The sequence below is a fragment of the Bos grunniens genome, chromosome 3 (genome assembly GCF_055505025.1).
Source record: "Bos grunniens cultivar Pamir isolate PY7600 chromosome 3, Bosgru_T2T1.0, whole genome shotgun sequence".
Classification (NCBI taxonomy): domain Eukaryota; kingdom Metazoa; phylum Chordata; class Mammalia; order Artiodactyla; family Bovidae; genus Bos; species Bos grunniens.
In genome coordinates, this window is record NC_141167.1 from 113,510,917 (window position 1) to 113,522,495 (window position 11,579).

Genomic DNA, 11,579 nt, shown 5'->3' on the forward strand with positions numbered 1-11,579 from the left:
GGAGCGGAGCAGGGGCCTGCTCCGTTCCCGGTGCTGCTGAGGGAGCAAGTGCCATGCTCGGTGGCACAAACTCCAGTGCACTGTGCAAGGCACTGCCTGGTACAGAACGTGAGCAACGAAGCCCAGCCCCAGTGAGCACGGCACACACCGCCACTGTCTATGGCTTGCCTTAATCCCCTATATCCCAAGCAATGCATGGCAGCCCAGCAGGAGCTACTAAGGCAGACTGAAGCACCTCTATTTTCCCTGCTTCCTCTTCCTCAACTTCCACCTCAGGGTCTTCTTTACCTATAGTTCCTCCCTCACCTCCACATTTAGACCTTCTTTAATCCCTAGCAGTCCTGCTCCTGCCTCAAGACTCCAAATTCTTGCAGGGTCTACCTGCCACCCTATCACAAGCCTGTTCCTTTAATCAAAGTCACCCAGTCAGAAGGAAAAATAGAATTGTTTAGTATCCAACTGCCCTTCAGGTGTTTTCTGCCACCACTGAACAATTGGCTCCCCCTTGCCTCAGCTTCTCCACACCTTTTTTTGTTTTGGGCCCTCCTGACTATCTCCCACACCTCTTCTTAAATTCCATTCTAACCTCACGTCTTCAAAGAAGTCTGCTAGGTTTACACTGGTTTCTAGGGACTCTGTGCCTGTTACTCAGTACTCACAAGGGTAATTCACATGGGTACAGTCTTCACGGTTTTGAAAATACTGTAACATTTGTTCAGAATAACCCTGTGGGAAGAGGTATTTTTAGCCCTCTTGCACACATGAGCAACCTAAGGCTCAAAATCCGTGACTTATCTACCACTACCAGCTAATAAGATGCTGAACCCCAGCTCAGATTTAGACCCACCAGCGCCTGCTCCAGTGACCTTCCTGAAATAGCCTCCCCAGGACCCCCTCACCTAGCACTCTCATTGCTAAGCACTGTATGTGTTGACACTTGTTATTTTTCACCTTCATGTTCTTGTCAACTGTGCTTGTACTGCAGTGTTTATTAAGTCTCCACGTGGTTGGGAGCCTCCAGGTATCAGGGACAGGATTGTCCTTTCTCTGACAGTCCTTCAAAATCCAGGCTAGGGCTCTGCCAACCAAAGGAATTGAGCCTGGGGGCGAGGCCAGGCACCACTGACGCAGATCTTTGCCACCTTCAGATGCACTACAGACTCCGGAGACAGTGGAGCCGAGGACAGCAAGGTGGTGATAACAACAACGGACAGCAGTTGCCATTTGTTGAGCACTTACTGAGTGCTAGGCATTATGCTAGTTCTTTATTTACAGTATTTAATCCTTATAACAAATTTACAAAGGAGGTATTATTATCGTCAAATGAGGAAACTAACGTTCAGAGATGTGGAATCAGGGTGCAACCCACATCTGTCTGACTCCAAAAGGAGCACATAAATAGCAGAACTCAATTTATATTTAAAAAATATGATAATCCCTTACTCCCTGAAGGCCTATCCTACCCTTGACTCTTCCTTTCCGAGAAAATAAAATTCAAGGAGAGGAAAGCTGGGCAGGATGAACCACACACACACACACACACACACACACACACACTTTGTCACACACAAACACACACAGATCACGTACACCTATCACCACCACCCTGGATTTCCTAGACAGGGTGAGAGCTAGGAAGGCAGGGGATCAGTTTCCCCAGGACCCTGACCCTCATCCCCATCCCTGGTGCTAAATAAAAGTGAATAAATATGAAATAAATACAACTGGGGCCCACCCTGCCTTCCCCCTCCCTCCTGTGACCAGCAGGGCAGAGGGGGCAGTTTAGATAGGGGACAATCTCCCAGCCCCTTCCATCCACCAGCCATCCAGGGCAGGAAACCCCGGCAGGGCCAGCCTGCTCGGTAGCGCGGGGAGGAGAGGCGGGGCTCACTAAGCCCCTCCCCCACGATGTCTCGGGGTGAGGCCGCTGCAGAGGTCTCTCGTTCACCCAGCTAAGTCCGAGGCCCCGGTGCCCAGAAAGGGCAGCCGGGATGGTGAGGTTATTTCCTGCCGGCCCAGGAGCGCCGCCGGAGGATCTCCAGAATCTGTGACTTGCGGCGCAGCCAGTCCTGGGGAGTGGGGCGTGGCGTGGAGGGGACTGGTCGCGGTCGCGGCACGAAGAAGCTGTATCTGAGGCGGGCGTTCTGCGGGTTGCCAGCCACTAGGACCTGCAGCGTTAAGGGCTCAGCCAGGGGCCCGTGTCCTGACAGTGTCTCCGAGGCTGCAGTGGCCCCGCTGTAGCGCAGGCTGACGGCCCCGGGCAGTACCACGTCTGTGGGGGACGGGATCAGCGTGTATTCACCATTGAGGGCATAGGAGCCATCCGGGAGCTTCAGGGCCAGGTAGAGGCTCCGGACGCTAGGGCTCCCCTGCTGTCGCACCAGGATGTGGGTGGCCCCAGCGGGGATGGTGACCACGTTGTTGTATCCGTACCTGTGTTCGAGTAGAGGAGAACTCAGCATTTCGGTGAACCCTCTCTGCCATTCTGAGCAGGGTTTGTACCATCACACGTGTGCAGCAGTTGTCTCCCCAGACCTTCCTGAGCTGTCCAGCCTAGATCTGAGCTATCTGCAGATGTGTCCTTCTCCCTCTTTGTGGGCCCTTACACCTGCCGCCCCTTCTTGAGGTACCCTTCTAAGCCCCGCTCCTTGGCACGCTCCAATCCCTACTCCCTCCAGGAGGGAGGTCGCCTCCTGGGGAAGCCTTCCCCAATGCCCACAGGGCCCTCATGGCAAGCCCAGGCTGACACTCTGGAGCAGGGGTCTGTTTGTGTCCCTTACTAGACTCCCAAGTCAGCTCTTTGAGAGGAGAAACAGTGTTGAGGATACCTTTATATCCCCAGGAAGGTGGAAGTGAACAAACCTGAATTTTTTGAAGGAGCCAGACTGCTTGCTGCAGCTGGAACCATCCCCACCACACACCATGCACTTGTCGAACTTCTTTTTGGAGCCAATGACGCGGTCACAGCCGGCATGGATGCAGCGGCCCTGGACACAGACTGAGGAGCTGTCCGGGGAACAGGGGGTCCCATCTGCCACCTGAGGAGAAGAGAGGGAGTGATGAAAGGGTCTTCCTAAATCAAAAGGTGTTGGTAAGCCAAACAAAAACCATATCCCATCAGGGAGGGGATGTGGATGGAATGCGGAAGGAACCCCAGGCTCTGTAACGGATGATAATCATAATGACAGTGATAAAAGCCACCATTTTCAGAAGCTCACGCTGAGTTAGACACTGTGCTAAGTGCCATATAAATCTCACAACCACTATTTGAGGTTTGTAGAGATGGAACACTGAGGTTTAGAAAGATTAGGAGCTTGCTCAAAGGTTACACAGCTGGCAAGAGGAGATGCCAACACGGGAATTGCAGGTCTGAGTCCGAACACCAAGCCCTAAACTTTGGTGTAGTGTCCCAGCTAGACACTAGAGGGCAGTCAACAAGTAGGCATTCTCCCCAGAAGAGGGTGAAGGAGGCAAGACTGCTAGTCTAGTTCTTCCTTCTTCAGCTTCAGCCCAGGGCCCCATCACAGAGAGGGGCGGGGCAGGGCCATCACCCTCTCCAGGCCTGTTTAGTGGGGGACTGGCCCCCCATGAGCTCAGTGAGGCCACCACTGTAATTCAACAGAGCAGCCCATCCGATGGGGGTCAGAGCCATGCCCAAAAGGCCACAGGCTTCCATTCTCACCACATGGAGCAGTGAAAGATGGGGAGAGGAAGACCGAGAAACCGATGGAAATGGGACAGGCTAGCACGTCCTGATGGACAACTTCTCCAGAGTCCAGGGCTGGTTTTCCAAATACCCTTAGACAGAGAAGTCTGAATGGAGCCCTGGGCTGGCCAGGCATGGCCGTGGGAACTCCAGCAATAGCGCTGTTTTGGATCTTGGCCATCAGAAAGCAGAGGGCCTCTGGGGGGGTGAGTGAGCACAGACAAGGCCCGGGAGCATTCTGGTCCTCACCCGTGGGTCCAGCACGTAATAGTAGCCCAGTGCCCGGGTCTGGCAGGTGAGTTTGCACTGGTCCCGGGGGGCCACACCAGTGTAGCGAGGAACCCAGTCCATGGGCCCGGGGAAGTTCTTGAAGAGGTCAGTGCGGTGGTTGTAGGCAGCACACTGCTCTTCGCGGAAGGTCAGTGCTGTAAGGTTAAAAATGGACAGTCAGAGCCCCTCTCCCTCACACTGCCCCACCAGCCTCCCATTAGCCTCTCACACCTTCTAGACAGCATGACAGCTCTCTACCCCACAGACTGCCTGTCACTCCCCTCAACAGCAGGACCCTTAACACTTCCTTGGTCCCTGAACTTAAGGGACAGTGCTTTCTGCTCTCCCAATGCTTTCCAAGGGGTTCCCTACCTCCCACTCCTCACCTGAGCCAGTTGGGCAGTCCTGGGTGTTGCAGGAACGGAAGCGGGTACGGCGGCCCTCACAGTACTTGCCACCATTCCGGGGGACGGGCCGTGTGCAGTCCCGGGAAGAGAACTGGACGCCACCCCCACAGCTCCGAGAGCAGTCACCCCACGATCCCCAGGGACCCCAGCCACCAGCCTGTGGGACCTGCAGAAGGACAGAATGGAAGAGTGGGGTCAATATACGCTCTTGGGCTCAGGGCCAGTCACCACTCCCCCAGGCCCTCTGCCCCACCCCTGCCCTTGGATCTCACATTGAAAGCCTGGAGCTGGTCCACATGGAGGCAGCGGCCACCCATACAAGCCTGTGCGGGCCCGCAAGGGGTACCGTCGGCCCAGGGTGAGTGCTTGGTCTGGCACATGGCATGGCCATTCAGATGGCCAGAGCACCAGAGGGCAGCACAGGGCGGCGGCAGCTGTGGACAATGGCGCGAGTCAGGCCCAAAGGTCAGCTGGCACTGGCGGTCAGCGTCGTAGTCCTTGCCGGGGAAGGTCACGGGCAGATGCAGAGGAGCCTCCGGCTTGTCTAGGAGACAGTGCCCTGGGAAAAGAGGCAGGGGCGTTATGAAGCCAGCAAGAGGTTGCAGAGGGGCCTGCTGGTCATCAGCTGAAATCTTGGGTTCCCGGGTGGCTGAGGGATCCTACAAATTCTAGTACTAGAAGAAGCTTTAAATAGCAGCTGTAATTTATTCGATGTTTATTTGATGAGCACTGACTAAATGCTTGACCAGCAATATGTGTTTAATCATGGCCAGCACCTGTGAGGCAGGTGCTATTTTACAGATTTTTTTTACAGATTTTTACAGATCGGCTATGCAGAAGTGAAGTAACTTACAGTCACACATCTACACACATCAAAAAGTAGGATCAGGAGAGGAGCTCACAGCACTAGATTTTCCTACCTAGTCTAACCAAATACAGACTTCTTGATCTGCTTCTCATCAACAGCACTGTTCGATCATAGTCATACTGCTAAGTCTGCACACCTCAAGTGACAAGGCCTCCTTCACAATTGGCCCCTTCTGGTGTCAAACAGTTCTGGCCCTTAGAAGGTCAGTTCTAATTCTTTTGAGGCCAAAACTTGCCTCCTGTAGTTGTGCTATTCATCCTGAGAGGAAGTGGGAACCACATAAAGGCAGCAACGTTTCTCACCCCATCCCACATGTAGAGGAAGCATGTTGGAGAGAGTCAATTTGGCCCATGTGGGATACGACAGAAGAGGAAGTACTATGCAGGGGGCAGGAACTGTGTCCTGCACAGGGCGAGGGGAGCGCCATCTGCTTACCGAAGCCATTGTCTAGGAAGTCAGTGATGAAGCGGGCGCTGCAGGGGGACCAGGGCTCCTCGGGATCCACGTGAGCCATCACAGGAGCCATGACGTGGCGGGAGGTGCTCTCAGGCCCATTCAGACCAGTGCATTGCTTCGAGTTGTCATGGAGCATGCTGAAGACATGGCCTGTGGAGCAGAGGCCCTGTTAGTGGCCACGAATCCCATCCCTGGGCCCTCAGTGGGCTGCAGACCCATCAAAGCCTGGTTGCAGCTTTGGAGGATCAGATCCATTCCACATCTCCTTCTGCCCCCAGTGTCCTTCTGGTGCTCCAAGGGCTTCTCAGTGTGTAGCCCCCATTTCTCTGTCTCCCTTCCCCCTGATATATTCAGGGGCCCTCCCTACTCACTTTTCCTTACAGCCAACATTCCCAACCCTGATTCCATCCATTCTATCACTGACTCTTGTGAATAATCTCTCTCAACATTGTCCCACCTCCCCCTCCAAACACACACACACACACCCAAGTTCACAGTAGATTTCTACACACTATCTCATTGAATAGAAAAATGTGTTTGTCTACATTCTGAGCAGAGAATGGTAGTGGCCCTGGACTGAGGCTTGGGGAGAAGGAAGAAAAACCTGGTGACCTCCACTTGTACGCTGGTGAGCGCACCGTTGCCTCACCTCACCCCTGACAGCTCTCTCACTCCTCATGCGTGCCCCATGACCCCACCGCCAGCTTACCCAGTTCATGAGCAGCGGTGAAAGCTGACTGCAGCCCATCATCCTCCACAATGGCACAGCTCCGGGCGGGGTCACACACGGTGCCCACGTCAGCCATGCCTAGAGTGTCACAGGTAGAAACTCCGCACAGGTCCTGTGGAGAGGGATCAGAGACACTGCATGAGGGAACAAGACAGCGGGGTGCGTTGAGCTGAGATCCAGATTAGTGGGGACCTGGGCACTGCGCCTTCGGCACTGTCGGGGCCAAGATGGCACTGGCAGTGTGGCTGGGGCCAGGCACCATGTCGAACTACCCCAGGGGCACCATTTACACTAGAGTCTGTGCAGCGGTGCTTCTTGGAGTTGTGCAGGGCGTTGCCTGAGGTGCTGCCCGGGGCCTCACCTGCCGGGTAAACAGAATGGCTGTGTCAAAGTGGCCAGGGTCCGCGTCGTCAGGGGTGTTGAGTCCTCGTTGCCAGGCACAGAAGCTGCGCAGGGTCTGGGCGGCACTGGGGCCCACTTGGGGCCCTTCCTCACCTGGCCCCAGAACCACTAGCCGAGTCACCACCAAGCTGACGGGGTTGCGGATGCTCGGGTGCTTGAAGGCCTTGGCCGCCGCTGCCATAACTGTCAGCAGGTAGCGCTTGAGCCCTGCACCATGGAATGCCGCCATCTTGTCATCTGCCACCACCAGAGTCTCCACAAATCTGCTCAGTGAGGCAAAGCGCTGCAGAGGAAAAGAGGGGAAGAGGATCCTGAAATAGCCTCCCAGACCCGTGGATAACTTCTCCCCTCCCTCACTTCCTAGGTCTGGAACTCAGCAGAGCCAGCTGGGCCTCACATATCCCATGGGATTCTTGACGGGTCTGGTGAGGCCTCTCCCCCGACAACTCCAAATCCCTGGGCTTTTGCGGTAACTCTGAGAAATCATCTGTTGGTTCTGAGAAGAGGAGGGGATAGGGAGGCCACGTCCCAGGGCTGTGTGGGCCCCTGAAGTGAAAACCAGTTGGGACGGCCTCTGGGAGGGACCATGGGGTCCTCCAGGCCCAAGTGTGGCTGGGGCCTGCAGGACTGGGGCTAGAGGGCTGGGCTGCAACGTGTCTGCCCTGTGTGGTTGGAGGAATAATTCAGTCAGCAGCTAGGGCCAGGGCCAGATCTCAGCGTGGCGGGTGCGGAGGGAGCGTCTGGTCTGGATTAAAGCTAGAGAGGGAGGGAGGGAGGAAGGGAAGAAGGGGGAGAGCGGGAGTGGGAGGGAGGAAAGGATGGAGCCTCGGGCAGCCTTACAGTCAGTCCGCAGTGTGGGAAGAACCGACCAGAACGGACTTCAGGGTGCCTTGCCTCCCTGTCCGCTCCTGCCCTAGTTGGTCGTTTGCCAGAACAATTTTGAAGACAGCATCAGAAGCCAGAGGCCAATCCCTCGGGCCTCAAACCTCATTCCTTTAGCTGGTGGTGGGGTGAAAGTCAAACTTGGGGCCCAGAAAAGAGTCAAGGCCAGGGGGCTGTTAGGAGGGCCTCACTGTTGGGGACTGTGCCAGCAGGATAGCCAGGGCCATAGCCACGCAGGGGCGGGATGCGGAGAGGCAGCAGTCACTCCCAGCACAGAGTCTCTGACCCACCTCTGGGAAGCACCCCTTGGGATCAGCGATCTGGCCAGAAGAAGGGTTGGGGCAGGGAGAAGCCAGAAGCTTCCCAGGGAAGGAGGCTAGTGGAAAAAGAAAAGGCAGGCAGAAGGGAGGGGAGCAGCAGACGGGCCAGAAGTGGAAGTGGGTGGAGAGAAGACGAATGGGGGTCAGTAGGACAGACACGGCAGGACACGGACTCCAGGACTGCCTACCTTAGCCCTTCGGGGGCTGGGGCTGGGTTTCCCAGGAGGAGCCTTGACGTTGCACATGGGGCCCTGGCCGCTGACAGGACTCTTCCGGCGTAGGATGTGAGCCCCAGGCCCCCCAGCGGAGTTAGGCGCGCCTCCCTCCAGGGGCTGGATGTGGAGTTCAGTCCCTCGGTACTGCAGCACCCCTAAAAGTGCTCCCCCGTCCCAGTGCAGAGATGCCACCGACTCCGGATCTCCGTTGATGGTGCCGGTGAGGTAGGTGCCTGGCTCCGCCCCACCTAGCAGCTCAGGTGCTCGGCCCAAGTATTGCACCGTCAGCCCCTCAACCTGCACGCCGGGGTCCTTCTCCAGCTCTAGCAGCAGCGTCTCCCCAAAGGCTGGCAAGCGGTACAACAGCCTGGCAGGGGCGCCCAAACCAGGCAGGACGCTGCCGTTGAGCTTCTCTGGAAACACGATCTCCTCCTCCCGGGGGAGGGGGCTGGCCGGCCAGGCTGAGGGCAGAAGGGAGGCTAGCAGCAGCAGCCACACTAGCCTGGAGCCGGAGACGGGCACAGTGGGGAGCAGCAGGCGGGGTTGGATTCCCCACAGCCAGCCGTCCGCCAAGCCCCTCCCGGGATGCGAGTCCATGTGGGACATGGCACTGATGCTGTAGCTGGGAGGGACTGAGGCCATCTGGGCACCAAGTCCTCCCTGTCCCGGCTTCGAAAAGCTCCTCTCTGCAGCCTGGGGGCTCAGACTCATGCCAGGGTCAGAGGCAGAGTTTTCAGAGGGCCCGGGGACCTTCAGAGGAGTTGGAGAAAACTTGGCCCTTAGGCTTAGGAGAAGTGCCTAGTGGTCTGGTTCCTCCACACTCTCCTCCCACTCCCTCCTTCTCCTGGGTCTGTTTCTCCCTGCTTGTGTCTTCTGCAGCTTCTCTGGCTTCTCCCTCTGCTCTCTCAGACTCTCTCTGGCTTCGCTTCAATGCCTGTCCTCTCTCTCTGCCTCCTTCCGCCGTGCCTTTGTCTCTCCTTTTCTCTCTCCCGTGTCTATGTGTCTGTGGGTCTCTCTCTGAGTTCTTCCCAGCTTCTCTCCGCGCCAGCTCTTTTTAAGCATCCCCAGCTGCTACGATTGGCTGAGCTATAAGCCATTCAGCCCAGAGCTCTGGTGGCAGAACTCAGATGGGTGTCTCATTGCTTCCCAAAAATCCATTTGTTTTTCTTTAAAAAAAAAAAAAATGGGACTTGCCCAGTCCCAGTTGCTAGAGGGGACTCTCCCAGGCACTGGGCCAGCTGATGACATAGCCTTTTCCCAAACTCCGAAGTCGGCTCTCAGCTGTCTCACTCTCTTTGGTGGGGTAGGAAGTCAGGGAAAGGGCCTGACCAACACGCAAAGAAAGGATCAAAGTCCCAGGAGAATTCTTGCTCCCACTGTCTAGCCTTTTCTCAGGGATCCTTCATGATGCTCTCTGCGCCTATAGGCTGGTTTCCAGGGCCAAGGGAAATGAGTGAGCTGCCAGGGAAAGAGGGTGGGGAACAGGTAAGGAAGCATCAAGAGGGTAGAACAAAGAAAGGAGGTGACTTGACACAGCTCAGGAACCAAGCAGTTGGAGAGAGTACAGGAGGCTGGAAGAAGGGACAGGCAAGGAGACAGTGATCAGGAAGAGTACTCCTCAAAGGCAGGATGAGTCTGCCTAGAATGGGCACATGAAGCAGGCAGAGGCCACGGCAGACAGGATTAAGGACTTTTATAGAAGGAAGGCCCAGGGTGGCACCTCTGCTTCCCTTCTCTTTCCCTTAGGCTCCCCCTTCCTGAATTACCATTCCCCGCCCCCTCCATCGCCCAAACAGCCATTCCGCCTCCATTCCCCCCAGGGCTCCCCCTCCCCACTTCCTGGCTCCCCATTTCCCTGGCCGGGTTCCCAGGAGCTTCCCCCAGGCTCCGGGCCTAGCTCTTACCCACTCTCAACTGCCCTAACCCCTCCCCCAGCCTCAAGTCAGTCAACCCCCAGCACAGGAAAGACTTGTTTGCTCAGGATACACCCTGTGTCAGTCCATCAGAGGGAATCCCCACTTGGTTCCCTTTTTTTGGCCCCACTTTGTCCTAAGAACCCAATGTTTCCTGGAATACCTAGTAATCTTTCTTTCTCATTCCCCATGGGGCAGGAGAGAGTGGATGCAGCATTGTGTATATAGGAAACTTAAGGCACTGAGAGAAACAGAAGCCCAGAGCCCAGGCCGGGGAGAGTGCTTGAGGAGGAAGAGGTAATGTTTGGGAAAGGAAACAAAATGATTCCCTTGGTTCGGGACTGGAGAGAACTCAGCAAAGGAGTCTTGGGGGTGGACTACCAAGGCAAGGAAGGAAAGGGTTCAGAAGTAGGGGCGATTTCTGCTCAGCCCGTGCTATGGCCACTCCTTTCCCCAGGATATCCCCAGGAAGGCGAGTGCAGTCAGCACTTTCCTTTCCCAGCGGTGGACCACCTGCCCCTACCCCCATGCCCCTATTCACTCTCTGCCTTGTCACCTCCTGTCCTCCACAGCACATCCGCCAGAACACTTCCTCTCCCCTTCCCTTCCTGCTCAGGTTGCTAATACCTGCCCTGGTGCCCATCGCTTCCTGTATCACCCACCAGCTTCTGACTGCCACACCCGCCTGTGGACCCACCACACACCCGGACCCTGGTCTTAAGTGGAGGGGGTTGATGTTGCAGGAGTCAGACAAAGGCTAGGAGACCAGAAGGGGCAGGGGCAAGAGGAGCTATCACCAGAGGGCTCTTACCACCCCTTTCTACCCCCATCTGAGACGAGGACAAAGGGGGTGACTAAGCAGTGAGAGACAAAGGGCCTTAGAGCCACAGCGGCAGTGTGTGAGTGTGTGGGGGGTGCTGGCAGCAGGCCGGAGGCACAAAAGATGCAGTGTCCTAGGCAGCCCCCCAGGATCCCTCACCCTAGCTCAAGTTGCCCCCAGGGCCAAGCAGCCCAGAGTCTATCCTGATTTCTCATCTATCCTGACACGCGTCTATGTGTGTGTGTGTGTGTGTGTGTGTGTGTGTGAGACTCAGTTGTGTCTGACTCTTTGCGACCCCTATGGACTCTAGCCTACCAGGCTCCTCTGTCCATGGAATTTTCCAGGCAAGAATACTGGAGTGGGTTGCCATGCCCTCCTTCAGGGCATCTTCCCGGCCCAGAGATGGAACCTGCATCTCCTGCATTGCAGGTGGATTCTTCACTGCTGTGCCACCAGGGAAATACCTCTTAGGCTGGATTAAGGCAAAAAAAAAAAAAAATGCAGTCCCCACCTCGTTCTCCCACACTATTACCACATTGACTGTGTTTCAGGGAGACAAGGCCCAGGGAGCCGAAGGGGAATGAAGGGGG

The 11,579-nt window shown here is 56.1% G+C and overlaps 1 protein-coding gene across 1 annotated transcript; it reads right to left on the reverse strand.

The window, feature by feature from the left end:
- Window positions 1-1,217: 1,217 nt before the first annotated feature.
- ADAMTS4 (ADAM metallopeptidase with thrombospondin type 1 motif 4) lies at window positions 1,218-9,286 on the reverse strand. Its single transcript, XM_086393733.1, has 9 exons — window positions 8,230-9,286; window positions 6,799-7,122; window positions 6,417-6,549; window positions 5,687-5,857; window positions 4,656-4,942; window positions 4,363-4,549; window positions 3,956-4,131; window positions 2,863-3,038; window positions 1,218-2,433 (listed from the first exon to the last, which is right to left on the reverse strand). The coding sequence occupies exons 1-9, from the start codon at window positions 8,965-8,967 to the stop codon at window positions 2,001-2,003; spliced, it is 2,625 nt and encodes an 874-aa protein (XP_086249859.1). The 5' UTR covers window positions 8,968-9,286; the 3' UTR covers window positions 1,218-2,000.
- Window positions 9,287-11,579: the final 2,293 nt, after the last annotated feature.

Bases quoted from the DNA above. Each gene is read 5' to 3' on its own strand.
- ADAMTS4 (XM_086393733.1), bottom strand. From the start codon at position 8,967: ATGAGTCTGAGCCCCCAGGCTGCAGAGAGGAGCTTTTCGAAGCCGGGA. The intron at 7,123-8,229 runs GTAGGCAGTCCT...TTTCCTCTGCAG, and splicing joins CCAGCCCCCGAAGGGCTAAG to CGCTTTGCCTCACTGAGCAG. The intron at 4,550-4,655 runs GTGAGATCCAAG...GTCCTTCTGCAG, and splicing joins ACCAGCTCCAGGCTTTCAAT to GTCCCACAGGCTGGTGGCTG.